Genomic DNA, 27,288 nt, shown 5'->3' on the forward strand with positions numbered 1-27,288 from the left:
CTTTTTTCTTTTTATTAACACAAAATAACGCTCAGCATCATCAACCACCCACGTGACCTCCTGCCTGTATTCAACTTTTTACCAGTATATTCGCATGCACGGCAGGCACGGATTCATTGGTTCGTACACTTAAGCAGGTGAGTGAGTGAGTGAAGAAACTTTGTTGTGAATGCCTGCAGAACGGTTAGCCTTCCCCTGTTAGGGAGGCGTTACCGTGACGCGGCCATGACGTCTTCGCGGCGCGTGGCGCCTCTACTTCGGCCGCGGCCGCACTACTCCCTTTGGTCGACCGCGCCTGCCCCTCTTTTGGGGTGGCAGCCTCCCTCCGGTTTCGCTCGGTCGTTGCCTTTCGAGGGCCGCCGAGATCTGCTGGACGGCCTGGGTTTGGACATCTTGGTCATAGCACCTCGTTGCGGCCCCGAGCGGCGGCGGGATCGTTGTCATCGTCGCAGCTTCGTGCGGATTCTTAGTCCCAAAGGATGTGAGCTGCAGTGGCTCTTTCCTTTCGGCACACACAACACAGATCACCTTCATAAACACTTTGACACACGTGCCTCATCAGCAGCGGGGTGAATAACGACCCCGTTTGAAGTTGTCGATATAAAACCGCCTCCTTACGGGTCAAGCCCGGATGAGGTGGCGGCATAGTCCTTCGCTATAGTCGGTACCATTTCACAATTTCGTTGTAGGAAGTCATATTGTCCTTGGTTTTCCACGACCACGACGGGTCGGCCGTAGTAGCAGCGGTACGGTTGGTTAGTCCTCGCGCCGCCGCGTTCGCCGTCTCGTTGTGGTTTGCGTTGCCGCGATCCGACACATCACTGCCCATGTGGGCCGGAAACCACTTTATCACTACTCAGCGACTTTCACTCGCGAGATCGACCATACGCAACACACGCGCGGCTTCACCACACACCCTTGCTATGGCGTAATTTTTCACTACCGTCCTAGAATCACAGAGCACAGTCGTGCACACGGGGTCGGCGATGGCCAGGGCAATGGCCACCTCCTCGGCTTGATGCGCCCCTCGAGTCCGCACACTCGCCGCTGTTCTCGTTGCACCGGTCGATGGCCCGACGACTGCAGCGGCGAATGCCTTTCTGTTATGTTGATACTCTGCCGCGTCCACAAACACGGCACCCCTGTCTTTGGCATGGAGATCGATGAGCGCCTTGGCCCTCGCCGCCCCCCGCTCTTTGTGGAACTCAGGGTTCATGTTTCTTTGCACCGGACATACCCGTAGCCGTCTACTAATTGCGTCAGGCACAGGCACTTCGGTATTTTCGCGTCCCCTTTCCTTTGGTCCCAGGCCTAGGTCGCGCAGCACTTGTCTGCCCGTTCTTGTTTCACCGACCATTTCATAGCAGTTGAACAGACGTGCCAGCAATTAACTACGACAGTACAGAATTTGGCGACGCAAATGGCTAACTTTCAGCAAACATGGATAGGACATCAACCACCGCAACCACAACAGCAGTGAAAGGCCTCCTGGTCTGGCATTGGAATTGCAACGGTTTTGCTGGGAAAAAAGGCTGTACTTCAGCAACACTTAGAACAAGTACCAAGAAAGCCAGATATTATCATGTTACAAGAGACCCTCATTGAGGAAGTAAATCTCTCAGGTTACCGGTCCCACGCCATTCCACAAAGCCTCCGGACCGCGGCCGGCAGTAACGGCAGGGGAGTTTGCACCTTGGTGAGAAAAGCCATCACGTACGTCGAGCACGAGTTAGTGAGCAAAAGCCCAATCGAGCACACCATGGTAGAGGTGGTTACCGGGAAAAAGCAGAAGGAAAACACTTTTTTGGTAAACGTGTACAGTAGCCCGTCGCACGAAAAGCAGAAATTCAAAGCACTGCTACACAAAGCGTGCAACGTCGCCGGGCCCGACAACAGGCTGGTAATCTGCGGGTGCTTTAACGCGCCGAATCAAGCCTGGTGTTACCCCAAAACATTGGCAAAGGGCAGGGACTTAATGCAAGATGCTACCGACTTGGGACTAAATCTAATCACCGACCCAGCATACCCTACAAGAATCGACAACTCGATCACCCGAGACACAACGCGCGATCTCACTTTCGTCAGGAGTAACGGCGGTGGTATGGCGGACTTTGAATGGCGAAACACGGGCCACGAATTGGGAAGTGACCATTACATTGTGGAAGTCGCTGTCCCGCTCGGTGGTAACGAAGAAGTTGGCAGAAGCTTACGGAAACATACATTTACTGACTGGGACGCGTTTCGAGGATTGTTACCCGATGAGCAGACCGAAATTACGGACATTGAGGAGTGGTGCACCGAGATTGTAAACAAGGTAGAAAAGGCCACCAAGAAAGTCGAGACAGACGAGCGTGTCCACTGGGTCGACAGCCGCCTCGCCCACCTCATCGCAGCCAAGCAGTCCATCCTGTGAAGGTGGAAGACGCAGAGGACAAACAGAAAGCTACGCAAGAAGGTCGCCGATTTCAACCGCGAGATCGAGTCCCACAGCCGAGTGCTATGCACTCAGCAACGGAATGAGGTTTGTAACGCAGCGGACGGCCAGATGCACTGCGGCAAGACGTGGAGTATGCTGAGGCATCTTTTGGATGCGACCACGACCAAGTCTCACCAGCATCACAACCTGGCCAAGATCATCCACAGGGCGCTGACCGAGCACAGGGAAGACGAAGTGAAGAAACGCCTCGACGACAAGTACCTCCCGGTCGCTCCCACAGAGACGCACCCGGACTACCTAGGCGAAGCAAACGAGCGGCTAGATCGAGACATTGAAGTATGGGAAGTAAGGGTTGCCCTGCACGATCTCAACAGCAACTCCGCCGCTGGTCCCGACCGCGTTACGAACAGAGCGCTAAAGAATCTTAACGACGCGGCCATCGAGAACCTCACGGCAAACTTCAACACTTGCTGGCGAGCCGGATCATTACCCCGGCAGTGTAAAGCAGCCAAGACCATCTTGATTCCCAAGCCGGGCAAGCCACCCAACATTGAGAACCTCCGGCCGATCTCGCTTACGTCCTGTGTGGGCAAAGCGTTGGAGCATGTACTCATGAACAGGTGGCGGAGGTACCTGGAAGATTCGGGGCTCTACCCAAACACCGTCATCGGGTTCCGAAACAAGCTCGGAACTCACGACGCCATGATACAACTGAAAAATGAAATTCTCGATGACACTACCAACACGAAAGACAAGCGAGCCATCTTGGGTTTGGGCCTGCAGAGCGCTTTTGACAAAGTGAGACACTGCGATTCTGGCCCAGGTGTCACGGTTAAACATGGGCAGGAGAACATATGCGTACATCAAGGATTTTTTGACGGAGCGGACTACCGAAATCATCGCCGGTGACCTGCGGCTCCAAAAGAAGAAGCTCGGCAGTGTCGGGACCCCCAGGGCTCAGTAATCTCGCCATTACTTTTCAACCTTGTAATGATAGGGGTGGCCGAGCGTCTCTCACGAGTCGCGCGGGTCCGACACACTATCTATACCGACGACCTAACGCTCTGGGTCCCAGGAGGAAGCGACGGACACATCGAGAATACATTGCAAGAGACAGTTGACGCTATCGAAGAGCAGCTGGACGGGTCTGGGCTCGTCTGCTCCCCAAGCAAGTCTGAGCTGTTGGTGATTCCTCCAAAAAGGGCAGCTAGGGAGACCAAAGGCAACGAACCTGCGAGAGAGCAAGACACAATAAAGATCAAGACGAGCGCTGGTCACATGATCCCGGTTGTCGAGAAGATCCGAGTGCTGGGGATGCTGATTGAGCGCAAACGAGTCAACGGCGAGACGGTCAATCGTCTGGCGGCCAAATTCACCACGGCCATCCGCCTCATTAAGAGGATGTCACACAGAACAGCAGGCATGAAGGAAGAAAGCCTCACCCGGCTAGTGGAATCCTTCGCTATAAGCCACATTACATACGTTGCTGCTTTCCACAACTGGAGGCAGTGCGAACGAAATGAGATCAATGCGCTCATACGCAAAGCGTACAAGGCTGCACTCGGACTTCTCGACTGCACAAGCACCGACAAGTTCCTGGCCCTGGGAGTGCATAACACCCTGGAGGAAATCGCCGAGGCGCAGAGGACCGCTCAGCTCGTGCGGCTATCGGAAACTTAAGCAGGCTAGTTTACAGCGCTATCCTAACTTGCGTTCTTTTACGTAGGGTAAAGTGACGTGTTTGCAAGCGTAGCTGAAAGCCCAAAAGCAAGGTCTTGGTCGATAACCATGCAGAACACGTCCGCGTCATCGAAACGGTAACCGGATTCTGCTGCGACTGACAACGGTAGTCCCGGTGAATCCTTTAACATCGCTGCTTGAATGGTTATGTAATATTCGCCTCGTTAACATGCAGGCTGAGGCAAGTTAATGAACTGGGTCCTGCAATATATACGGGCAGTCAGGATCCTCCATTACTGTTCCCGAAATAAACCTTCAGTTTCGAGGTCACCGTTATACAGAAAATCACGAAAGATAGAACTACATATATCGGAACGCGCGACACATCTTTCACCTCGTTGTGGCCGTATCCATGGGGCACTGGGTAGCTTTTCACTATTTTTCCATTAACATTTTTCATGTTTTAAAAAGTGTCACACCTGATAATTCACCCATATTTCGCACTTGTTGATACTAATTTGTTCGAAATGTCCTTGCTATTGAATTTAGTTTACCTTAGGGCATTTATTTTTCGTGCATAACGTTCGTGCACAAAAAGAATTCATCAATTCTAATAGCTTAGTGTATTTCGCACATTTGCTCGTGGAACCAGCATTTGGATTTCTTCTAATGTATAAATGAGCACAAAAAATTTTTCATTCATTATCCTAGTAGTAGTTAAGCTGTAGACACGCATTGTAGTAAGGCAAACATGAATTTTATGGACAGTAGCAATATTTATTTAACATGCCGTTAGGCACCTTAGAACACTGTGTGTTTGCAAATGTTCTGGAGTCAAAAGCTACTACAATATATATGTCACAGCTTTTCGCATTTAATATTGCAAAGTTGCGCTTCTTGAATTTCTGACGAAGTCAAGCTTTCTGTTCCAGACAAGCAGTAAAGAGGACGGCACTAGTGTAAAGCAAAACACTCACACATTAAAGAGACGCTACTGCCTGCTACAATGTCACTGTGTGGAATTTGGCTGCTATTAAAAGGTATAAAACACCGGGTTCAGAAATAACTAAGCACGATAAACGTTGTATCGGCTTGCTGGTCTTGGGAAACGTGTCACTTTTGTATGTAGTAGATATGAATATTTTTAGTTATTTACGAGTCAGCATAATCAGTTCAAAATAAAAATAAACACTATGAGTCTGGCTAACTTGTGCTGTATCTCATGTATTACTGTTCGGCTCCAGCAGAGTCTACATCAAGCAGGTTTACACCAACAGGAATGGGATGGAGCCGAATTTGCAAGGCTTTTAAACCCCAAACAAAGAAGCAGATGCAGAAGTATTTGGGTGAGATATCAAGTCTACGGACGACTGAGACTCAAAAGAGCCTCATCCATCATTCCGCCAGCACAGATAGTGGCCGAGTCATCCAGGTACCTCAACAAGAGACATTCTTCGTCTCCAAAGCCACCTGCAACCTCTGAACAAGCACCGACGACGCTGGCCAATGGAGTTCTGTCAGGTTGCTCTTCGTTAATCAGGTTCCTGGCCTCGTCAAATTCCATTTATGCGAAGTATTCTTTTTCTATACATGCAAGCGTTTTCATTCCCAATTCTTGTTAGAGATAATTCTACTTCATTGTACCAACGTAAAGGTGAACCAATTCTTTGCGAATAATTAACACCAGTCACTGTCTAGTGATTGTTGTTACAGGTAATATATCTGTAGCAGTATTAACAATGTCATAACATTGTTCTTAGTCGCCGGTTTTGAAGAGAGGGCGATGAAAGCGATTCCTTGATATCCATGCCACTGTAGTTTCGCGAGTATTTCTTTGTGATATACCAAGCACGTGCTTGCTATACACGCAATGTGATTGATGCTCCTCGTTCTGTCCTTTCCTACTGCAGCAGTGTGCAAATTTTGTTTGTGGCCTACTGCGGCCGGGATTCGGCACGCGTGATTACGTGGTGCGAAGTGTATGAAGCTGATAGCCAGAGAGTTGGAAGGCCTGCAAAAATGGCTGCGAAATTTTCATGCCTGCAAAACCGACCTTGCCCATAATTAGGGAGTGTCAGGCACCAAGTGCGAGCTACACATTAGGCGCCCCCCAAAAGAACAAAAATAAACGTAGGGTTGGTACCGAGAAGATGACGCTAAAATTCCCGGTAGTCCATGTTGCTGTGTTGGCTGCGGCAGCAGATGCCTGCGTCACCCGTTTGCTTCACGATGCAAGTTGCTCATCTTCAACGGTGACTGTCAGTGCAAAAAGCAGGGGCATTGTGCAATATGCTGGCGTTGCTTGTTGCCGCTTGTTACCAGAACGCCATGTGCGACGAAGGCAAGCACTATGCCTGTAGTCAGACCGCTGAATGTGCCGTGCGCGACCAGCGTGCGTGAATGCTCACTGTTGTCATGTGGATCTTAGCCAACGCAAAGTGTATAGTCTGAAGGTTATGTAGGAGGTATGCTGAAAGGATTTGACTGCAGAATCTCGTTTCAACGCTGTCTCACTTGGTCGTGGTCGCCGTGTTACATTTCTCGGATGTGGCGGCCTGGTCAGTTGCATTGGGCAAGAATCTCAAGGTAGGCACCTGCTCCTGCAGTCCGCACAGCGACATAGACTCCCTGTTTATACGCGCAGTCATTCGTGCTCCCTTTTCGTCATTTTTTTTTTGCTGCAGCCGGTGGCAAAGTGTGCTTGCGACCTTCCTCGGCCACGATTTGACATGAACGGCGACAAGCATACGTGCTTAGATGATCCAAAGTGTATGAAGTCGATAGCCACGTAGGTGGAAAGGCCTGCAAAACTGGCTGCAAAATGGCCATTTCTCAATATCGACCACGTCCACATTGAGAGCGGGTGGGTTACCGAACGAAGTATGGGCAACACATTAGCGGCACCCGGAATAACAAAGAAGAAACAAGCAGGTTGGAAAGAAGGTAACGCTAAAATGTCACGTAGTACATGTCACTGTGTTGCGTGAACAGCAGATGCCTTGGTCAACCGATTGCTTTCAAATGCAAGTTGCTCATCTTCAACAGCGAAGGTCTGTGCAAACAGACGGGACACTCTGTCCAATATCGCTCGTTACCAACTACCATTGTAACGAAGGCAAGCACCTTGCCTGAAGTCGGATGGTTGAATGTGCCATAAGCGACCAGTGTACGTGAATGTTCACTGTTGTCATGTTGATCTTAGCCAATCTATAGCGTATTGTCTTAACCTTACGGGGTGATTCAATGTCGATTCTCATTTTGCTTGTGTGTTCCTTGGTTGCGGTCACCGTGTTATGTTTATCGCATGTCGCGGCTTGGTCAGTTGTAGAGGGCAACAGTCTCTCGGGGAAAGCACCTACTCATGCAGTCCGCACAACGACATGGACTACCAATTTATACACACCGTAAACCATGCTTCCCGTTAGTCCTTTCCTGCTGCGGCAGTGGGCAGATTATGTTTGAGGCCATCATCGGCCGTGATGTGGCCTGAATGTGCTTACAGGGTCCGAAGTGTATGAAGTTGATAGCCACGTGGGTGGAAGGGCGTGCAAAAGTGTCTGAAAAATGGTGATACCCACAAAACCAACCATGTCCACATATAGAGCAGGGGTGGGGGGGGGGCATCAAACTAAGTACGAGCGACACATTAGCGGCCCCCGAAAAAACAAAAAGTAACATGCATGTTGGAAAGGAAGTAACGCTAAAATGCCGGGTACTCCATGTGGCTGTGTTTGGTGCTGCAGCAGATGCCTGCGTCACCCGATCGCTTCGCAATGCAAGTTGCTCATCTCCAACGGCGACAGTCGGTGCCAGTTGTCGCTCGTTACAAGACTGGCATGTGTGACGATGAACATGAGTCGTTTACCAGATCGCGTTAATGACTCCAGCGTATCTCTACACGGGAGTTTCATTTCTGCTCTTGTTCGAGAAGGGGCACTGCTTTTCTGCTGGCAATAAAGTCTCATGTCCTCTGCTCACTCACTTGAGTATTGTTTGTACGCCCTGGTGGGGGACTCCGGAATAATTTAGACCACCTGGGTTCTTTGACGTGCACCTAAATTTAAGTAAACCAGTTTTTGCGCATTTCACCCTTATGAGAATTTGACCGCCTTAGCCGGGATTCGGATTTAGTGAGGCTAATAATCTAATAGCCCCACAAAAGATTAACTTCTCCTATATTTGAACACGTGCGTTGGTTATGCATGCATATTTCTGTAAACATAAGCAGTATGCTTATGCTAAAAAACACCAAGAATAGAAAAAAATATTTTGCTATGACTCCTCACGATTCTTTTCGCAATTTCAACTCACTGCTCCGTCATACCTGTCCCTTTCTTGGTTGGAAGATTTACAATTTTTCGCCATTGAAGCATGTTTCTCTGAGTTCAAAAAATTCGCAGTTTTGAGACGCTTACTTTTGTTAAAACAATGTCCATCGTCATTCCGCATTAACCACCATATTTTCTGTACATCCTGTAGTGCCCATGCGCATTATACTTAGAAGAAAACAGCAACAACAACAATGCAAAATGTAGTTACAAAACGTTCACTTCTGGCTCGGTGCCATTAAGTGTACGAGCGCCACGTGGAGATGCTAATGCATACTATAATGAATGCGCTAATGGCGCACCGCGTATTTCTCTGCGCAAGCGTGTCGGCAGTATTGTTCAGTTTATGAGCAGCGCTGTGGCCTTGGAATGACGCTTTGGAACGGCGATCATTATGGGAGGCTTGAAGCTTAAGCCAGCCATTCTGTCCTCGCACCACGCGATTGCCTATGAAAGAAGCAGTCATACTCATCATATTCAAAGCCGACGTCATGATACCGGCGCTCTTCGTTACACAAGCCCAGCAAAGACTGGTAGTACATTCGCCTGTTGGTAACCATCTTCAAGCGGAGTATGCGCTACAAAGGTAGCTTAGTCTAGCTGTGTGTACATTGATCACCATCATGACGTCGTATTGTAGCACACATGAGCATTGCAGGAAGAACGTATGTCCCTGCGTTTCTTCCTCTGACAGTTCCATGCGCCAAGTGGCTCTATACCCTGCCTGTACAATTATTAATTTTGTTGTTAGAGTTAATACACTGCCATAGCATTCTGCTGGGTTTCCGTGGCTTTGTTCCCTCCTTTGTTTCTTTATCATCTTCTACGGAAGTTACCAGCACTTACCTGAGAACACTTATCGCCAATCTACTACTGCCTCAGGAATTTCCACAGACGACAGGTAGTTGCGATTGCTCTCTTATCTACAGCTTCGCGTTAATGTGCGATGATGTGACGCCTATAAGTGCCAGTTGCCCACTAGCTTTATTAATACACTCTATTTTTCGAGTCAGCGTTTTACTGAATAGTCGACCAACTCATTCGTTAATTTCAGTACAGTACGCCACAGTAAATTCATTTTTATTGCGAAGTTTTCTTTGCGAACTTTGCGAAGTGCCTGCCTGCCTGCCTGCCCTGCCAGCCCTGCGTGCCCTGCCCTGCCTGCCCTGCCTGCCCTGCCTGCCTGCCCTGCCCTGCCCGGCCCTGCCCGGCCCTGCCCGGCCCTGCCCAGCCCTGCCCGGCCCTGCCCGGCCCTGCCCGGCCCTGCCCGGCCCTGCCCGGCCCTGCCCGGCCCTGCCCTGCCCTGCCTGCCTGCGAATTTTATCACGAAGCAGCGTCATTCCTAGTAATGCTTCCATCATTAGGTATCATTGCGAAGACAGGAGAGTGCTCTGTTATACTCGTATTGTATACACCTGCAAGAATATTATCATGATTGCGTAGAATATGGTCGATGATTGTGGCTGACGTTGCTGTAATTCTTGTGGGTTCAGAGATTGTGTTCTTGTAATTGTATGATTGTAATAACAATGAATAATTGGGATTTAGGTCTCCGTAAGTGTCTATGTTGAAGTGCCCGGTTACAATTACAGAGGTAAAGTTTCTATCGGTCAAACCGAAAAGAATGGTTTCCAGAACACTGTAAAACTGTTGTAAAATTGAACTGGATGGTCGATAGACTACGCCTATGACCATGCCTGTAGGTATTGGCATAAAAAAGTGATTCAATGTTATCATTACATATAAGCAATTGAGGCATTTCGCTGAGGGTTAGTGCTTGTCTAACATATAGAGCAACACCTCCACCACGTGATGAAGTCTGTCTTGGGTTAGATAGAAAATGATAACCGGAAATCGGAATATGTTCGCTGTTTCTGAGCCATGTTTCGGAAAGCGCAATGATGTCATAGGAAAACTGATGCTGCGCTAAAAATGCGCACAATAAACCTTTGTTTCTATTCAGGCTTCTGATGTTGCAGTGAAGTATAGACATGCGTGGTTTTGCATGGAATTCGGTGTTAACTTCAGTGATTGAGTATGGGATAAGGACGAAAAACAGTAGCTAGTTAGAGATATGAACACTAGACAACGTTGGCTAGTTCTTCTTCAGTTCTTATGCGCAGAACTGTGGAATTTTCAAGCTTCCTCATTAGGATCTTAGATTGTGACACCCAAGCGAACTTCCAGTTTTTATCCCGCTTCGTTTGTATGGCTTTGCCGACCAAGATCTTGTACTCTGGACGAAGATGCTACGAGGGTTCGTTCTTTTCAAGACCAAGTGACGATGTCATGAACCTGTTCCGTTTAGCACTCTGCAGTAGACGGTCACGGACGTTCCTGGAAAGAAACTTAACGACAATGATTGATCGTCCTTTGTCTTTTGTCGGAACCCGATGAACCATATCAATGTCTTCCAATCGAAGGTCCTCCTTCAGGCATGTGGCTATCTTCAGCATAATATCGGGTAAAGATTCTTCAGAAGAAGCAGGGACGTTTTTGATTTCATAGGGTCATAGGATCCCTGTCGAGGTATCCCACGACTCAAGAAAGCAGCACCAAATACTCGCCGTGTCTACTTAGTGGCTTTGGTGTTTGCTAAGAACGAGGTTGTGGGATCCAATCCCGGCCACGACAGCTGCATTTAGATGGGGGCTAAATGCAAGAGCACCCGTGTACTTAGATTTAGTTGCATGTTAAAGAACCACGGGTAGTCAAAATTATTCCGGAGTCCCCCACTGCAGCGTGCATCAATTGGATTGTGGTTATGGCACCTAAAACCCCATACTTTTTCTAGTAGACCTATAGGGGAAATGCAGAAGGAAGCCTAGTCTACGTACACTTCCAAGTATGGTAGAAAACATCACTATGTAACACCCTAACTGGCAGCTTTCGCTGCCTAGACTTTGACATCGTATTACCGTTTATCACTTCTTGGCTTCTCCTCATCTGATAAACCACGATGGTGCCTCGCACAATGTCAAGAGCTTGTTTTGTAGATTTAACCTGCCGCATTACAACAGAGGTGAAATGCACGAAGCATGCACGCTTCAATTTTGGAGACGGGTAATAAATCACAGGTTGGCGACGTCAGGACCTGCAGCCCCTGACTACGCTGTCTTTCATCGCCCATGCGGCCCTTAATAGAAGTACAGGCGGGAAGGAATGGAGTGGGCAGGACAGACCCTCTGTCCTGTCCACTCCGTTTCTTCCTGGCCGTACTTCCGCTCAGCGACACTAGATCAAGCCCCAACTGGCCCAACAGTTTACTCTTCTGATCACCACAATGTCCGGTGCCAAAATTTTCATAAATTTGCCAACTTGATAAGAACACTCGTTAAAGTACACGTACCCTAAACGAAGCACATAACGTTTCAACACCGCGAAAGAAGCACGCAACCCACTCCCCCACTATCAACGTACAACTGGAGGGACACACCCTCGTTCCGTCTCAGAGCGTAAAGATATTGAGAATGGTTTTCCACTCGGATCGCACCAATACAACATTAATTCACAAGCTTAAGAATGCAACAGTCCAAGTTACGCACATGATCCGGCGAATAACAACCAAGACAAGAGGCATGGGGGAAGAGGACCCACTTCGGCTTGTCCAAGCCTTCGTCTTGTGTCGAATAACTTACGCTATTCCATACGCACTACTCAACGCGACGTAACTCCAGAAAATCAACGCATCGATCAGAAAGACATATAAGCAGGCGATGGGCCTGCCGATCAGTACGTCCACAGAACGCCTACTACAACTAGGTGTGCACAACACAGGCGAGGAGTTGATAGAGGCACATTTATCCAGTCATCGATCATGGCTGGCGGTTATGGAAGCAGGGAGGTCCATTCTCTTACGCCTGGGGCTATCTGCCCCTCTGAGACATCAGGCGTCTCAGACTGTCAGCTTACCCCATGCCATCCGGAGCAACATCACCGTACGTACTTTACCTCGCAACATGCACCCAGTGTACCCCGCAGAGCGAAGCCCGGGCCCGGGCCCTGGCAATACACAAGCGATACGGGACTTTACCCTCTACAGCCTACCCGGACGCAGGTTCTTACCCCAGACGCCCAGCCACAACAGCCACCGTAGTCGTGAACAAAGAACATCGGAGCAGCATTTCGTTCACACGAAACAATCCCCTCCAAGCCGAGGAAGCGGCCATAGCCCTCGCGCTCTCGCAAACAGAGGTTGAAGCCATAGTGAGCGACTCCCAACAGGCGTTCGGTAACTTTGCTAGCGGCAGAATTCATACCACTACGCTCCAGATCATCAATCAAAAGCCGCCAACGAGATCAGTCATGATCATCTGGGCGCCAGCTCATCACAACATTGCTGGCAACGAGGTCGCCAACCACGTGGCTCGAGATCTCACCCACCGAGCCGACGCCGAGCAATCTAAACCCGAGCGTATGCACCCTTTAATCTCGTACCAAGACATCACACAGCACTACAAGCTAACCCGCAGAACAAATGCACCCCCACACAAGTCACTACCTAGAGAGCAGGAGCGATTCCTCCGAGGTCTACAGGTTAATACATTCCCCCACTCAACCCGAAACCACCTCATAGCCCCTACACAATTCTCTCCGCAGTGCCGCCTCTGCACAGAGCCCGGGTCCCTCAGGCACATAGTAGAGGGTTGCAGAGCGGCACCACTAAATCCTCCGTACCCTTACCCCACTAACGAGCTTTGGGAGAGAGCCTTGGCCAGCTCCGCCCTCGAGGATCAGCAACGGCTGATTGCGAGGGCCGAGGACGCGGCCCGAGCTCAAGGCATTCTGGAATGAGGACGCCTCTCCAAAGCGGCATTCACCCAATAAAAATGTTAATTCTCTCTCCCTCTTTCTCTCAACAATCTAGCTGGTTTCGGGTAAAATCGGTTCAAGTCGTTGATCATGCGACACTGACGCACTTTTTTTGGAGCTGTCACTGCACATATACTACAAGGACAAGAGTTGGGGGGGGGGGTAGTAAATCGGTGACAGACACCATTCTGTAAATGTGCGAATGTAGTCTCGCCATACGAAGCTAACTGTGACTCAAGCGCAACACTGCGTTAAACTTACGGGCAGAATTTGGACTTTGGTTAACATCACCAGTCTTTCTTTATGTCCACTGCTCAACAAAGTCCTCTCACAGGGATCCCTAATTACGACTCACGTGCGCTAGTTGATCCTAGGTTATGCCTGCAAATTTCCTTATTTTATTACGCCACCTAATTTTTCTGCCGCCCTTGACAGCACTTCCTTCCTCCTACTACCCTACTATTTCAAATGGACCACCGACTGTCTGCCCTACGAGTTATGTGGCCTGCCCAGCTCCAATATCCCCCCCCTAATTTGAACTACCACTGCACCGCTTTGTTCTTTGATCCACACTGCTCTCCTCCTGTCTTTTTAGGCGTAACATTCTCTTCCGTAGCTTGTTTGAGCTGTCCGTAACTTGTTCTCAAGCTTCATCGCTGAAAGTTGCTGCACCATGTAATAGCACTGGAATGATTGTACACTTTCTTTATTGGGATTTTGTTGCTTTCTTTATGGAGGACTACGGTGGCTGTGGAGCTGCTATAGATATCTTTCAGTATTTTTAGATACGGCTCGTCTACACCCTGATTCCGCAATGCCTCCATGACTGCTGAGGTTTCGACTGAATCAAACGCTTTCTCGTAATCAATGAAAGCTATATATAAGGGTTGGTTATATTCCGCACATTTTTCTATCACCTGATTGATAGTCTGAATATGGTCTATTGTTGAGTAGCCTTTACGGAATCCTGCCTGGTCCTTTGGTTGAGAGCAGTCTAAGGTGTTCCTGATTCTAATTGCAATTGCCTTAGTAAGGAGGAGATACGATCTCTCCAATGCTATTCACTGCTTGTTTACAGCAGGTATTCAGAGACCTGGATTGGGAAGAATTGTGGATAAATGTTAATGGAGAATACCTTAATAACTTGCGATTCGCTGATGATATTGCCTTGCTTAGTAACTCAGGGGACCAACTGCAATGCATACTGACTGACCTGGAGAGGCAAAGCCGAAGGGTGGGTCTAAAAATTAATCTGCAGAAAACTAAAGTAATGTTTAACAGTCTCGGAAGAGAACAGCAGTTTACGATAGGTAGTGAGGCATTGGAAGTGGCAAGGGAATACATCTACTTAGGACAGGTAGTGACTGCGGATCCGGATCATGAGACTGCAATAATCAGAAGAATTAGAATGGGCTGGGGTGCGTTCGGCAGGCATTCTCAGATCATGAACAGCAGGTTGCCATTATCCCTCAAGAGAAAAGTTTATAACAGCTGTGTCTTACCAGTACTCACGTACGGGGCGGAAACCTGGAGGCTTACGAAAAGGGTTCTACTTAAATTGAGGACGACGCAACGAGCTATGGAAAGAAGAATGATAGGTGTAACGTTAAGGGATAAGAAAAGAGCAGATTGGGCAAGGGAACAAACGCGAGTTAATGATATCTTAGTTGAAATCAAGAAAAGGAAATGGGCATGGGCAGGACACGTAATGAGGAGGGAAGATAACCGATGGTCATTGAGAGTTACGGAATGGATTCCAAGGGAAGGGAAGCGTAGCAGAGGGCGGCAGAAAGTTAGGCGGGCGGATGAGATTAAGAAGTTTGCAGGGACAATATGGCCACAATTAGTACATGACCGGGTTAGTTGGAGAAGTATGGGAGAGGCCTTTGCCCTGCAGTGGGCTTAACCAGGCTGATGATGATGATGATGATGATTTTACACTTTCTTTTGCAACGACAGGGGCGAGCTCCCACTCATGCTTTGGTAATGCTGGCCGTATGCTCTCCGAACGATTTTCAGTTTTCTCTAAATTTCCATGCCATGATGATGGTTCCCTGTGAGTAATTGGCCTATATAATCTTACTCCTGCACACATCCCAGAGGCTGACTTCCTATCGTGGATTTTTGTTCGCTTGACAGGCTACTCAACTTTCTCTCGGTCTTCTCTCTTACACTTTCTCAGTTAAGATCCTCAACAAATTGTCGCAATTGGCCCCCAGCGTTCCTGAATAGCACACTGCCATCGGCAAGGTAAAGGTTGTGGAAATATTCCCCGTTGATCGTCGTTCCTTATCCTTCCCACAGTTTGAATATTTATTGTAAGCATGCACTGAATATTATTAGAGAGATTCTGCCTTCTTTCCTGACCGTGTTCTCGATAAGTATTTTTCAATTTTCCATGCTGATGATTAGAACCCCTCCAGCAGGACCTCAAACATAGCCAAAGCCTGAGGAGTTGCGGATGCGCACACTGTGGGTGAACGTAAATATGTCGGTTAAACATAAATGAAGTAATTTTTTGTTGTCAGCCGGAGGCTGACCACTAAAGAAATGTCTTGATGGGAATTCCGTTCAGACTTTCCGTATGATCCATTCGATATGCACTTACACTGCTAATTAGGCACAAGTGTCGTGGCTTCGTACGCAAAAGCATATGCTGCCTGGAATAATATGCTTCAGGTGCTAATGCCCGCTACACGAGCGATTAAAATGAGCCAGCCATGTTGGCTCATGTTGGCGATGTTTACACATTGTAAACATTTTATTGACAGCGTGGCGGCAACTTCATCAAAACCGCATCGACGTAATGTGTTTCACGGCGACGTAATGGAATTCAGTAATGTGATTCTATGCAAAAATGGCTCACTCACCTTTATTTTCTCTGCTGTTGCAGCTTTCGCAAAGCTTTCAGGGAGCTTGTGGAAAACTTTCAGCAGCACTTAGTGGTAAAGATAAACAAAGGTGTCCATTGACCGTTCCCACCCTTGTCTCAGACGAAGTCAATCCGGCTCGTTAACAAAGCACACACTGACAATACCACCCTAATAACCACGCTTATTAACCGCAACGTAAACCAGACATAAGCACATTGAAACAAAAAAACTGAAGAAAAATGCGGGCTTTAATTTCGTTCTTTATCAGCCATGCGCCATGCTCTCAGCTGCAGAGTGCGATTGTTGCCAGACCTCAAACAAAGCTCGCACTTCATCGATCCGTCGAACGCCCGCGGTGGCAGCGTTGCCGAGGTAAAGTTGTTAATTTCGCATTGCTGTCGTCTGAAAAGGAAGATAAATTAACGCAAATTCATTCTGCCGTAAATAACTCTTCTTTTGCTATGCGCATTCAAGAATAGTCTCTATTTAAGACGCTTTTCTCAGTCGGTGCGCTTCACTCAAGTCCCTGGGCGCATTTTCAAGGCGTCCCTCAGCGAAGGAAGCGTGGAGTAGTGTTTATGAAACGCAACGCCGCCTTGAGTGAAGGAAAGCCGTCGCCTTGACTTGGCTGAACAGGGAAGTTGAGTGAAGGCGTGTTTAAGAATGCGGCGGTTAAATGCGCTTAGAAAACTGCCAAGTCTATGCGACAGGCATGTGTTTCAGTTAATTTGTCTTATCGAACGACAGCACAGTGAAATGCACAACTTGATAACACTGCCACTGTGGGTACGTGTTTCATACATCAAGCGGAAGTCGCGTTTGAGGTCTGCTAACAATCGCTCCCATAGTACAGTGAACCCAAACAAACGCCGAGAGCTCTACAGCATGGCGCAAGGCTGAGAAAAGATTTACGACCTATGTGGGCTGCTGTTTGTTTCCATGTGTGATGCCTCTAATATAGGGCAAAGGTTCGTGTGCTCAATGGTTCGGTTAGTTCTGTTAGGCGGAGCCTCCGAGAACCCAATTGAGGACAAAGCCGTTGGTTTGAACACACACACAAAGACTTTTAATCAAACTAAAAGGAGGCATAAAGTAAATAGAAGAAAATAGAAAGCATGCCTAATATAAACACTCAAGAAGACATTGCGGCAGGGAACACATATAGGGCTTGCATGAGGTTAACGAGTGCGCGAGTCCGGGCTTGCCACGAGGGCGGGGACGCGTAACAGTCTCGACGAGGCGACGCGGCGACAAGCTGGCGAAAGGAGTGGCGCCGGTCTCACCATAGGTCGCGGTGTAAGCTGACCGACCAGGCGACCGGAGCGCGCCAGCTCTGGCTAGGCGAGGTAAAGCGGGCGGCTTGCTGGCAGGAGTAGACGGCGGCGGCGTTCTGGCCCGGCAGCTGGATGTAGAGCTCGGGCCCGTAGCCCGACTGCTCTTGCCCTGCCCACGGGCACAGAAGCTCGAACGCCGGCCTCGGGCAGCAGGCGGCACGACAGACGGGGGTGGCGTTCTGGCCGGGCAGCTGGCTTAGAACTCGGGCCCGGAGCTCGACTGTTCTCGTCCTGCCCACTGGCGCAGAAGCTCACCGGCCTTGAGGAGCTGGTGACACGCTCAGGTAGACGGGCGACGCACAAGAACAAGTTGGCAGGAGGCCTCGGTCGGGTGAAGTCCTGGTGGGCTCGGGTCCGGAACCCGACGGCCCGTCTTCAACGCCCGCTCCGGTGGTTGACCTCCTCCTGCCGTCTGTTCCTGCGACTCTCCTGGCGTCTCCCCGGCGTCTCCCTGCGTGTCCTCCCGTTCTGCCAGCGCACCACGCTTTTTCTTCTCATCTGGCCGATTTGGCATTCTCGGATTGGCTGCCTGACGCCCCGTGGTCTTTTCTAATTGGTTTTTTTCTTCTTTTTGTTGTCTTTCATGCGCCGCGCGTTCTCTTGCCGGACGCTCTTCGGCGTCGTTGTTTTGCTTCTTCCACCTCGGCGCGCGTGCACTCAGTGTCGTCTGCTCCTGACCGTCCCTATCATCGCACCATGTCGCGCACCACACATCACACCATGTGCTGAACTTGTGACTCAAGTCGCGGTTGGTAATCGTGTTTACTATATATTTCTAATGGTGTCTGTGTGTGTATTCTCAACCAGCAGGATTGTCTTCGAATCAGATAACGAGTGTAATGGCCGATGTGCCGCTTTGTTTACCTTCAAGACCGAGAGCAGCAGATAGCGTTCTGATTTATTTGCTCAACAACAGGACAGAAAATATGGGTGGGTGAGAAATGTTTTCCATCGAGGCACATTACGCTGATGCGTTTTTTGGGAAGTCAAAGCCGCGCAGTCGATGAATCGTTGCCGATGTGTTGAAGGGCGAGTGGCTCCAGCTAAACTGCTCGCGCTGCTTGCAATAGCACCTGAACCTGAAATTCAATAGCACCTGAAATTCGAGGCAGTAAAAGCCTGCATGAAACTTGTGTTTGCGAATTGCAGCTTGTGGAAGAATCGGAACGACAATATGTTATTAGTTCCGCTTTCTGCAAACATAAATGCAGAAGGTAGCACCCGCGCCCGCGCCCGTTCCCAATTATCGTTCCAGTATCGCTCAAGAAATTTTAGAAAGAGGTGAAGCATTTATACAGTACTTGTGGCAGCATGCATACGGTCGAGTGCTTACCTCAGACAGCTTAAGGTAAAGAGGAGTTTTTGTTGCCTGTTGTTCGTTTTCTAAGCAGTCGTTGTTACTTAGTTTGCTTCATTTGTAGCACCCATGGTCAATGGACCATGCCGCACTAATACCTGCATATCCAGTGCTTCCTGGCTTCACGTTTGCGCTACGCATAGCTTTAGGAAAATTCATTGGCCAGTAGTTGACTGCAGTCATTAGTGTTTTCTTTTTGTTTACCTTTGTCAATGTGCTATGCGGCAAAATTTACATCTTCTGCACGTTTTATTTTCAAGTTCTTGCACCAGTCTCGTTCTTTTTTTTAGTTGCGCTATCTCTTTTCGTTTCGGTTCCTTATGTACACTGTACCTGGTTAGCGCACGAGTGCCGAGTGAGCCTAAAAAAATTTGCATTCTGCTGCACGATGTGGGCCTTGGAATGGCCAGCTCGCAAATAAAATCAACGTGTGTGCTAGATGGTGAAGCTGGTGGCAGCCCTGAAAGCATCGATGGATATGCTGCTTGCCTTTTGGAATCGCACCATGTCGCTTCCGTGAAAAGAGCTAGCTCCTGCAAGAATGCTTCAATAATCTGCCTGGTAAATAGATCGCGCATATCTTAATTAACTATTTAACAATATTGCTGTTACGTCTCGCCACATTCAAAAATGGCAAAATTATCACCGCGGTATTTAGAACCATAAACATGAAACAGCTTATAAATAAAAAAATCAAATCTTATTTTATTCCTATTGCAGTACCATGTTATCTTCTTGTTTTAAAGATTATAGTCATGGTTATGACGTGTGAGGTCACCAGGTGTCCATAATGTACTAGGGCTGAGACGTGAGCCATAATTTGTTCTGCTTCCATATGATAGCATTTGTAGCCAGCATTTTAGCATTCAGTGGCATGCTGAAATTCCCTCAGCATAAGCAAGTGCGCATTACAAAATATGGCATACTTATTTATGGTTGATTTCAGATTCTCTTAACTAACTGTAGTAACGCTCTTTGTATTGTATTTTTCAGAATTTTCAGCATCGCAATTTGCCCCAATGTTGCATCCCCCAAGAAATGCTACTACTGTGCATTTTATTCCTCGGCCAATTGCTCAACTTCTGCAATCGTCATTAAAGATAACTATAATCCCCATTCAATAGAAGAAAGTTGTTGTTCAGCCTTGATAGTTCATATAAACTTAAGCTGGAAACATGGCAGAAGCAGCATATTTTCTACAAGGATTTCATGCTGCATACCGTCCAGTGCCTACAGCTCAGAAACTGTAGTATAGCACGTGAATGGTGGTACATTCTAAGATATCTGTGTCTGTAGCACCACTGCTTGTGTTTGTAGGGGTAGAGTGCATGCTGTTTTCCCAATCCTATCAGAACACAAAGCACCAGGATAGGTTAATCTATCGATGTAGAGAATGGCAATAGAAATGAGCACAAATGATTAAATGTGACCACGGAAAAGAAAACTGGATAACAAATACACAGGCGTCAGCTAAATGTTCTGTAGAAGGCAAATGCATTCAAAATACTTTGGTGATGACATTGGAATTGCTAGGAGAGTTATGGCACTGCTACAGCTTTCTTTTTCGGAATAAAAATAATGTCATGTACAAAAACTACACTCTATTCTATTGTTATTCTGTGCCTCGTATTAAAATCAAACATTCCATCCACCTTTTTATACATGCAGGTATCATTCTGAAGCAATTTCAAGGTTGTTCACATCCTATTTGGGCTCAGGTGGGCATATGCATGATAAGCGAAACAAACTTGGGATTTTGAAGCATTACTCACGTAATCATAGATCATGACTGTAAATACCACCGGTTGCACGCTTCCTAGACAAAAGTACGCAGCACATTTCCTTTTCTCTAGAAGAACTATAGCGGCTAGGAATTAAGCAAAATTGCAACAATTAAACCTAACGCGCCTGCTCATTATTAGAGAAGCTTGCGTTGCTGGGGACAGTTTCTCCGTCGCTGGAGCGTATTCATTGACGATCTACGCAAGCACAAGCCACTGAGGTGGGGTGAATGCCGGCCACCGTGCAGCAAAATCCCCACATAGAAACCTGACAGACAGACTACATACCCACGAATGACAGGTATCTTGGCAGTTTCTTTCTGTTCGGTGGTTGTAAGTCCGCTGCAGTTGCAAACTATCACTGTGCTTGAACTTATGCGGCTTTGTATGATTAGCCCCGATAAACACGCGAAACCACTGGCACCGATAGAAGATGTGGAGAACTTATTTTATTTCCCCTTTCCCTTCCCCTAGTGCAGGGTAGGAAACCAGAGATTTTAACTCTGGTTAACTTGCCTGCCTTTCTCTCATTTGCATCTCTCTTTCTCTCCCTCTGGAGAACTTATACAAAGAACAGACGCTTGCAGGTCCTCGACAGGCACATGTAGTATGGAATAAGTCGACAGATCACTCTATTAACTGGCAGTCTTCCTGGAAGTGCGGCCAACCTGCCTCGGTGCCGTTGTAGTACGCCATTCACGAAGCGCTGCCGATAATATCACTGGTTTCTAAAAATGCGCCCATGAAAATACGCAGCATAGGTGTCAAAAGATAAGCTACTGAGGCAATTGGTGTACATAGGAAAAAAGGCCACGAGGCGAGCGACAGATCACATGGCAGCCATGTCTACACAGTAATTGCACTGTAGGATCGATTCAAAGTAGCTGTAGCGCTAACTTCACATTTTCGAGTAAAACGCTCCAGCCTTTAATAATTCGAGGAGCATTGCAAATGGAGGGCGATTTCTTAAACGAAAAGCGATCCCCAAAGAGTATTTCGAGTGGAGGTTCGAGTCGAGGAACGTTTGTGAATATGGAGGTAAATCACCCACCCGTTCAAGGTTCTGTGGGTGTCTCCTGTAATCTTGGTAAAGAAAAGATGAAACTGCGTTTTCTTCTCCATTCTTGTCGCCTGAATGAAATCACGACAAGGGATCTATGCCCTCTTCCGCAAATAGATGACGTGTTTGACCGGCTATGCAATGCGAAGTTGTATATTACTAGTCGATTCGTCCGCCCGTCTGTCGCCTGTACACCGAAAAATAATGTGCCGCAACCCTATGCGCATGTGCCAAAAAATAAGAGAGGCGCGCAATGGGCTGCACCAGTAGTGACCTTGTTTCTCTCCGTCGCCGCCGAGCGCACGCGGACCAACTTCTATCCGGCTCAAAAATTGGGAGGTCACGTGTCATACATATTCCGGAGGAGCAGGCAGCTTTCGATTATATACGCCGGGAGCAGAACGGAGAACGAGCTCGTCCACGCCGTGCCGATGCTGCAACCCGGGCACAACAACAGGCTCTTGCAGCCGAGAGCATGCAGTAGCTGCGTACCGAGGATCCGGCCGCCTACCAAACCGTCATTTAACGGACCTTCGGGATAAACCCAGTTACAAGCACCGGTGCCGCACGTTTCAGCTTCGCTGGATAACCATCTGTACGGAGTGCTTACGCGGTGATTTTCTTGTTGATGTACCCCAAGACTGCTTACTGGCAAGTTTCAATCGATGAAAAGGGTCGAGACAAGACCACGGTCATCACACCGGATGGTCTACTCGAATTCAAGGTCATGCTGTGCCGACTATTCTCAGCACCTGCAACCTTGCAGCGTGTCATGATTGGAGACAATGCTGGCTGGCTTGAAGTAGCATACCTGCCTTGTATACTTGGATAATGTCGACGTTTTAGAATGCAGCTTTTAGGCGCCGCTTCCTGCGGTGAGCGTCGGCGGTGGCAGTATGACCGAGCGAACGAGCACACGGACATTTGGAAGAGCGAACGCGAAGCGGTATATGAAATGCGCGAGCAGGGAACGGCGGATATCAATGAGAGGGCCCCTTCAGTGACGCAAGGGTGGGGAACTGGTGTCACCCGGACACGCCCATGCGCTCATGTATACTCGTATCTGGTCTTACCCCGAACCGCTCCTTCGTACTATCGCCTGCTCGTACCAGCTCGCGCTTGCGCTTGTTTGGTTTTCTGGGTTTGGTCTCGTTCCCGCTTCTTTCGACTGTCATGGTTTACGGTTGCTTAGTAATTTATTTGCGTGCACAACGTGAATTGTGTACTATTTTCCGGAAGTCACCCGGCACCTGCGATTACACTTGAACCTCCGATGAGCCATGTATAAAAGCCGGCACGCTTGATCCGCGGACCAGATTTCGACGAGCAGCGACTCTGCTAGATGTCTCTCTCAAATTCTTGTCCTCATATATCGTGAAATGGAAACACGTGTAGAGCTGCACACAAATATCTTCTTAGCGAGTATCGTAAACGTTGATGAATTTTCCCGCGAGTTTCGATGAGCACCTGAGGCTCCTCGAAACAATGCTAGAAGCAAGAAGTCATTTGATCTCATCCTGAAGCCAGAAAAGTACCGCTTTGCTTGGGAAGAGCGTGTTTGCGTGTTCCAACCCAGAACATCCGCCTTTCCGGGGCAGACGCTCTACATTCTGAGCAAACCAGGCGGCTAGCAGATGGCAGGCAGATGTCGAATTTCTCTACAACTCGAAGTAAAGGCAAGAGTTTGACGTAATAGTGCTTTGAAAACCCGCAAGGTAGAGAGAAGTTATTAATGAAGAAAAACTGAGATATCCACCCAGTTGTAGCAATAGTAGTTGGCCCAGTACCTGACAGCCTGTTCTGGCTGTAAGGTGCTGGTAGCGGGCCTTTTGTGGCCCCGTCAGCAGTTGGTGTCAACGGTGCATTGAATTCTGGATAGGCGCTGATGGATGGGTGGGGTTGCCTCTTGGCAAATGTCTAATTAATTATGCCCTTGGCCCTGTTGAGACGTAACAAACCCATCCACCGACAAGAGACTCGACCTGAGGGTGACCAGCTGCCGGGTTGCGGGAAGCGTCGATGTTCAGTCGCAACCTCGAGGATCGTTCTAGGAGTGTTGGCTGATGCCACTTTGCAGCTAGAGGGCCCAGACCTCACTTCGTTGTAGCCTTTTTCTCTGGGAATACACAGGTACACACACACATAACACACACACACATACACACACACACACGCACACACACACACACGCACGCGCACACACGCGCACACGCGCACACGCACACACGCGCACACACGCACACACGCACACACGCACGCACGCACGCACGCACACACACACACGCACACGCACACGCACGCACGCACGCGCACACGCACAAACGTCAGCGTGCCCCAGCGAGACGACTACCGGACGCTATGATCCCCGCATCGCTTTACAATGTTCTACCCTTCTCCCTGCGTCTCTCCTTTCTTGTAGTGGTCAGCTCTCGGCAAGACAGGAATAGGTTGCCTTTCTCCCTAACATCTCTAGTGAGACGTACCAAACACTTTCCTAAATAAATACTAAGACTTCTTGCCTAAAATCCCCGGCTCAGACCATCTCCAGTCTTATTTGGCGCCTTTTCCTATACTTGACCTTGACTTTGTATTGCTGCAAAAGGAGGCTATCTGAGCTGTCTGCCGTTTCTTCGGCATTTGCTTCAGCCATGCAAGGAAGGGGGCTTTGGTCACTTTCGACCTGGAATTTCGTTCCTTTTATATGGCATTCTAGCTCTTGAATGGCACATCCTATGCGCAAACGATCTTTCTCCGAGGTGTTAAACACCTCGCGAAATAAATTTTCGACTCAGGTACACAGCACGGAATGCTCTTCGCTGTTTTTTTTAAGCTGGGCAAGGGCGACGCCTAGGCCATGATTGCTGGCGTCACACTAGAGAGTGTGTTCCCTGCAAAAGTCTGTCGAGAAAAGTACAGGTGGTGAAGTCAAGGCTTTCCTCTCAAAATAATCCACATATTCCGAATAAGCTCTGTTAATCTCCCACTTTCGTGTGACTAACGCACTAACATTTTCTTTCTATTGTCAACAAAGGGCACGCACTAGACAAATAAAAGAAAGTTATGCGTAAAATGCGCCCTTCAAACTATACGAAGATTGGAGCTTATGTCTAACTTCTACCACCCACGCTCTAAGCGATACTCAAAATGCTGTTGCTTTATGAACACACGTGGGAGGTACGCAGCAACGCTTTGCTTCTTTGTGCCCGAGCTAGACGTGCCTTAAATGAAGAGTACGAACACTTCATGAATTTGCGCAGTTATACAACGCCTCGTTAAAAGAATGCGTTTTTAATTTCGAAAGGGGATCTCACGAACCTTCCAAAAAGTGTACTGACGCTTCATTGCCCACGGCTGCATCATCTCCTTATTTACTTACATACCTAGAGCGCCCAATGTTGGTCATTAGAGTAGGGGGTTAAGCACCAATAGTCGAGCGATAGTCGAGCAATATTCCAGCAATAGTTGACCTTAAGCAATAGTCGAAGTGGGCGCTGTCTGAAAGCTCTTGTTCAACTTCTGAAGCAGGAACTACAAAGGGCACTTAGGTCACTCTTCTCGCTGCAGAGCCCCGATACCTTTCGTACTGTCCACCTGCCTTTTTGGCATTGTACTCTGAATGCACTGCCTCGTATGACCACTTCGCGTCGCCTGAACGCCGTACTCTCCCGTGTCATACAGGTTACACCGCGAAGAGAACTCAACGAAGGAGAACATAATTGCGACGTAGCTTTTTTCCTCCTCTGCGCCGAACGTCGCCTTTCTCTTAACCTTGTCTGACGATGTGGACGGTCTCTGACTCGAAACATTCCAAACGACAAACGCGTCTTTCAAAATCTTTCATAGCACTCCCGACAAGGTTTAGTGGCTTTTAATTCATGCAGGCGCGTTTTCTTCTCTGTCGCATTCCTGAATTTGCCACACCTCTTTCCCTTAGCCCTGTTTCTAGTGTGAGTGAGTGAGTGAAAAACTTTATCAGCTCTAGATTCGCTGGTCTTCTGCGGTCTTCAGATGGAATCGTCCATCTTCTAGCACAACGGTCGGTTGCCCTTAGTCCAGGGCTCCGCTGGATGCTGCTGCTAGTTGGGCTCGCCGAATCAGACCTTCTTGGTCGACCTGGCGATCGCTGGAGAGCACTCCCTCCCATTGATCCGCACTCGGGTTTTGTATAACGGGTACCACGTCTATCTTCTGGCATGCCCACGTTATGTGATACAGCGTGGGTGTTGCGTGGCATCAGGGGCATTTGTCATTGTATTGTGTGGGATAAATTTTGCTGAGTACATTTAGGTTCGGGTACGAGCCCGTTTGTAGCTGCCTCCACGCGACAGAGTCCTCTCTGCTAAGGGAGTTGTGTGGTGGTGGATACCGCTTTCTGCAGCCCTTGTAGTAATTTAGTATCGCCGAATAGTCTTGGGGTACATGTTCGGTCTCCTCGAGGTCGCATACGTTGGATGCTCGGTAATAAGTGTTCCCTCGAGCTATCCTGTCCGCCTCTTGGTTCCCTGCCACTCCCGTGTGTCCCGGCGTCCATACTATCGTATGCCTAATTGGTTCTTCTTTTGTTTGTCGTGGTGTTATGTGGTCTCTGGAGCGGAGTATGCGGAGCGCTCCGTGCCCTATTCTGCCGCGTAGGTAGTTGCGGCACGCTGTTTGCGAGTCTGTAAGGATTGTTAGAGACTGTTTACACCGATATTCCTCCGCTGCCGCTAGAGCGACGGCCGCTTCTTCAGCCTCGACTATCGTACAGCCTTGTAGTCATGCGCTGGTGATCTCGCGTAGGTTCGAATCAATCACCGTTGCTACCGCGTTGCTGTTGCTCTGCCCCGCTGCTCTGGCGTACGTGGCTGCGTCCACGTATACTGTCGTTTCTTGGGGTGCTTTTTGTTTCTAGTGGTAATTTTCGAGTGCATTTGCTTTCTTCCCGTTGGCGGCTCCTCAGCCCGATCAACTTCCTGAATTTCTGTCGGGGAAATCGGAAAGATTTCCTCCTGCGGCTTAACTGCACCTCTCGAGCAAGCTGTTTCATCTTCTTTCTTTGCACTGTGTTCAGCGTCGTAACACAGTGCCTCACCCGCCTCCGGACATTCGGTCGGGGAGATCGGAAATATTTCCTCCTCCGGCTTAACGGCGCGTCTGGCGCCATCTATTTCATTACCTTTCTTTGTGGTCTGCTGCCCCCGACAGTTAGATTGTGGCCGTGGGGAAGGCTTTTGATCGTATTCTCCGCTACTGCTCTGTGGCGTGGAGCCACGACTTGACTCATACTCAAGGGCCAGCTGTGATGTAGTTTTTACAGACACACCTCCTTGTCTTTACTTAGCCGAAAGGCGCACGCATGACCAGGGATTAGGATGGATGGATGAATGTTATCAGCGTCCCCTTTGGAACGGGACGGTGGGTTGCGCCACCAAGCTCTTGAGATTATACTGCCTAACGTCCTACGTAGATTAAAAAAGAAAAAGCAAAAAAAACACGATGAATTCCCAGAAGAAATTTTCTGACCCCCTATCGTGAACATTGCTTTTGTACGTCTCAGTTTTTGGTCATTTCCCTACTTTTCTTCTACCAATCTTCTAATTGCCTTTTGCTAATCTCTATTACGGACACGTTTACTTTTCCCCTGCTC

The 27,288-nt window shown here is 48.5% G+C and overlaps 1 protein-coding gene across 1 annotated transcript in view; it reads left to right on the plus strand.

Annotated features, from left to right (window-relative positions):
- LOC142583726 (ipis-1-like) overlaps positions 1-2,413 on the plus strand; it is a 43,318-nt gene extending 40,905 nt beyond the window's left edge. The window contains exon 5 of the mRNA XM_075694214.1: positions 2,267-2,413. Within this exon, the coding sequence (XP_075550329.1) occupies positions 2,267-2,413 (147 nt within the window). The remainder of the gene's footprint in view (positions 1-2,266) is intronic.
- Positions 2,414-27,288: the final 24,875 nt, after the last annotated feature.

This window comes from Dermacentor variabilis, chromosome 5 (genome assembly GCF_050947875.1).
Source record: "Dermacentor variabilis isolate Ectoservices chromosome 5, ASM5094787v1, whole genome shotgun sequence".
NCBI classification, from domain to species: Eukaryota; Metazoa; Arthropoda; class Arachnida; order Ixodida; family Ixodidae; genus Dermacentor; species Dermacentor variabilis.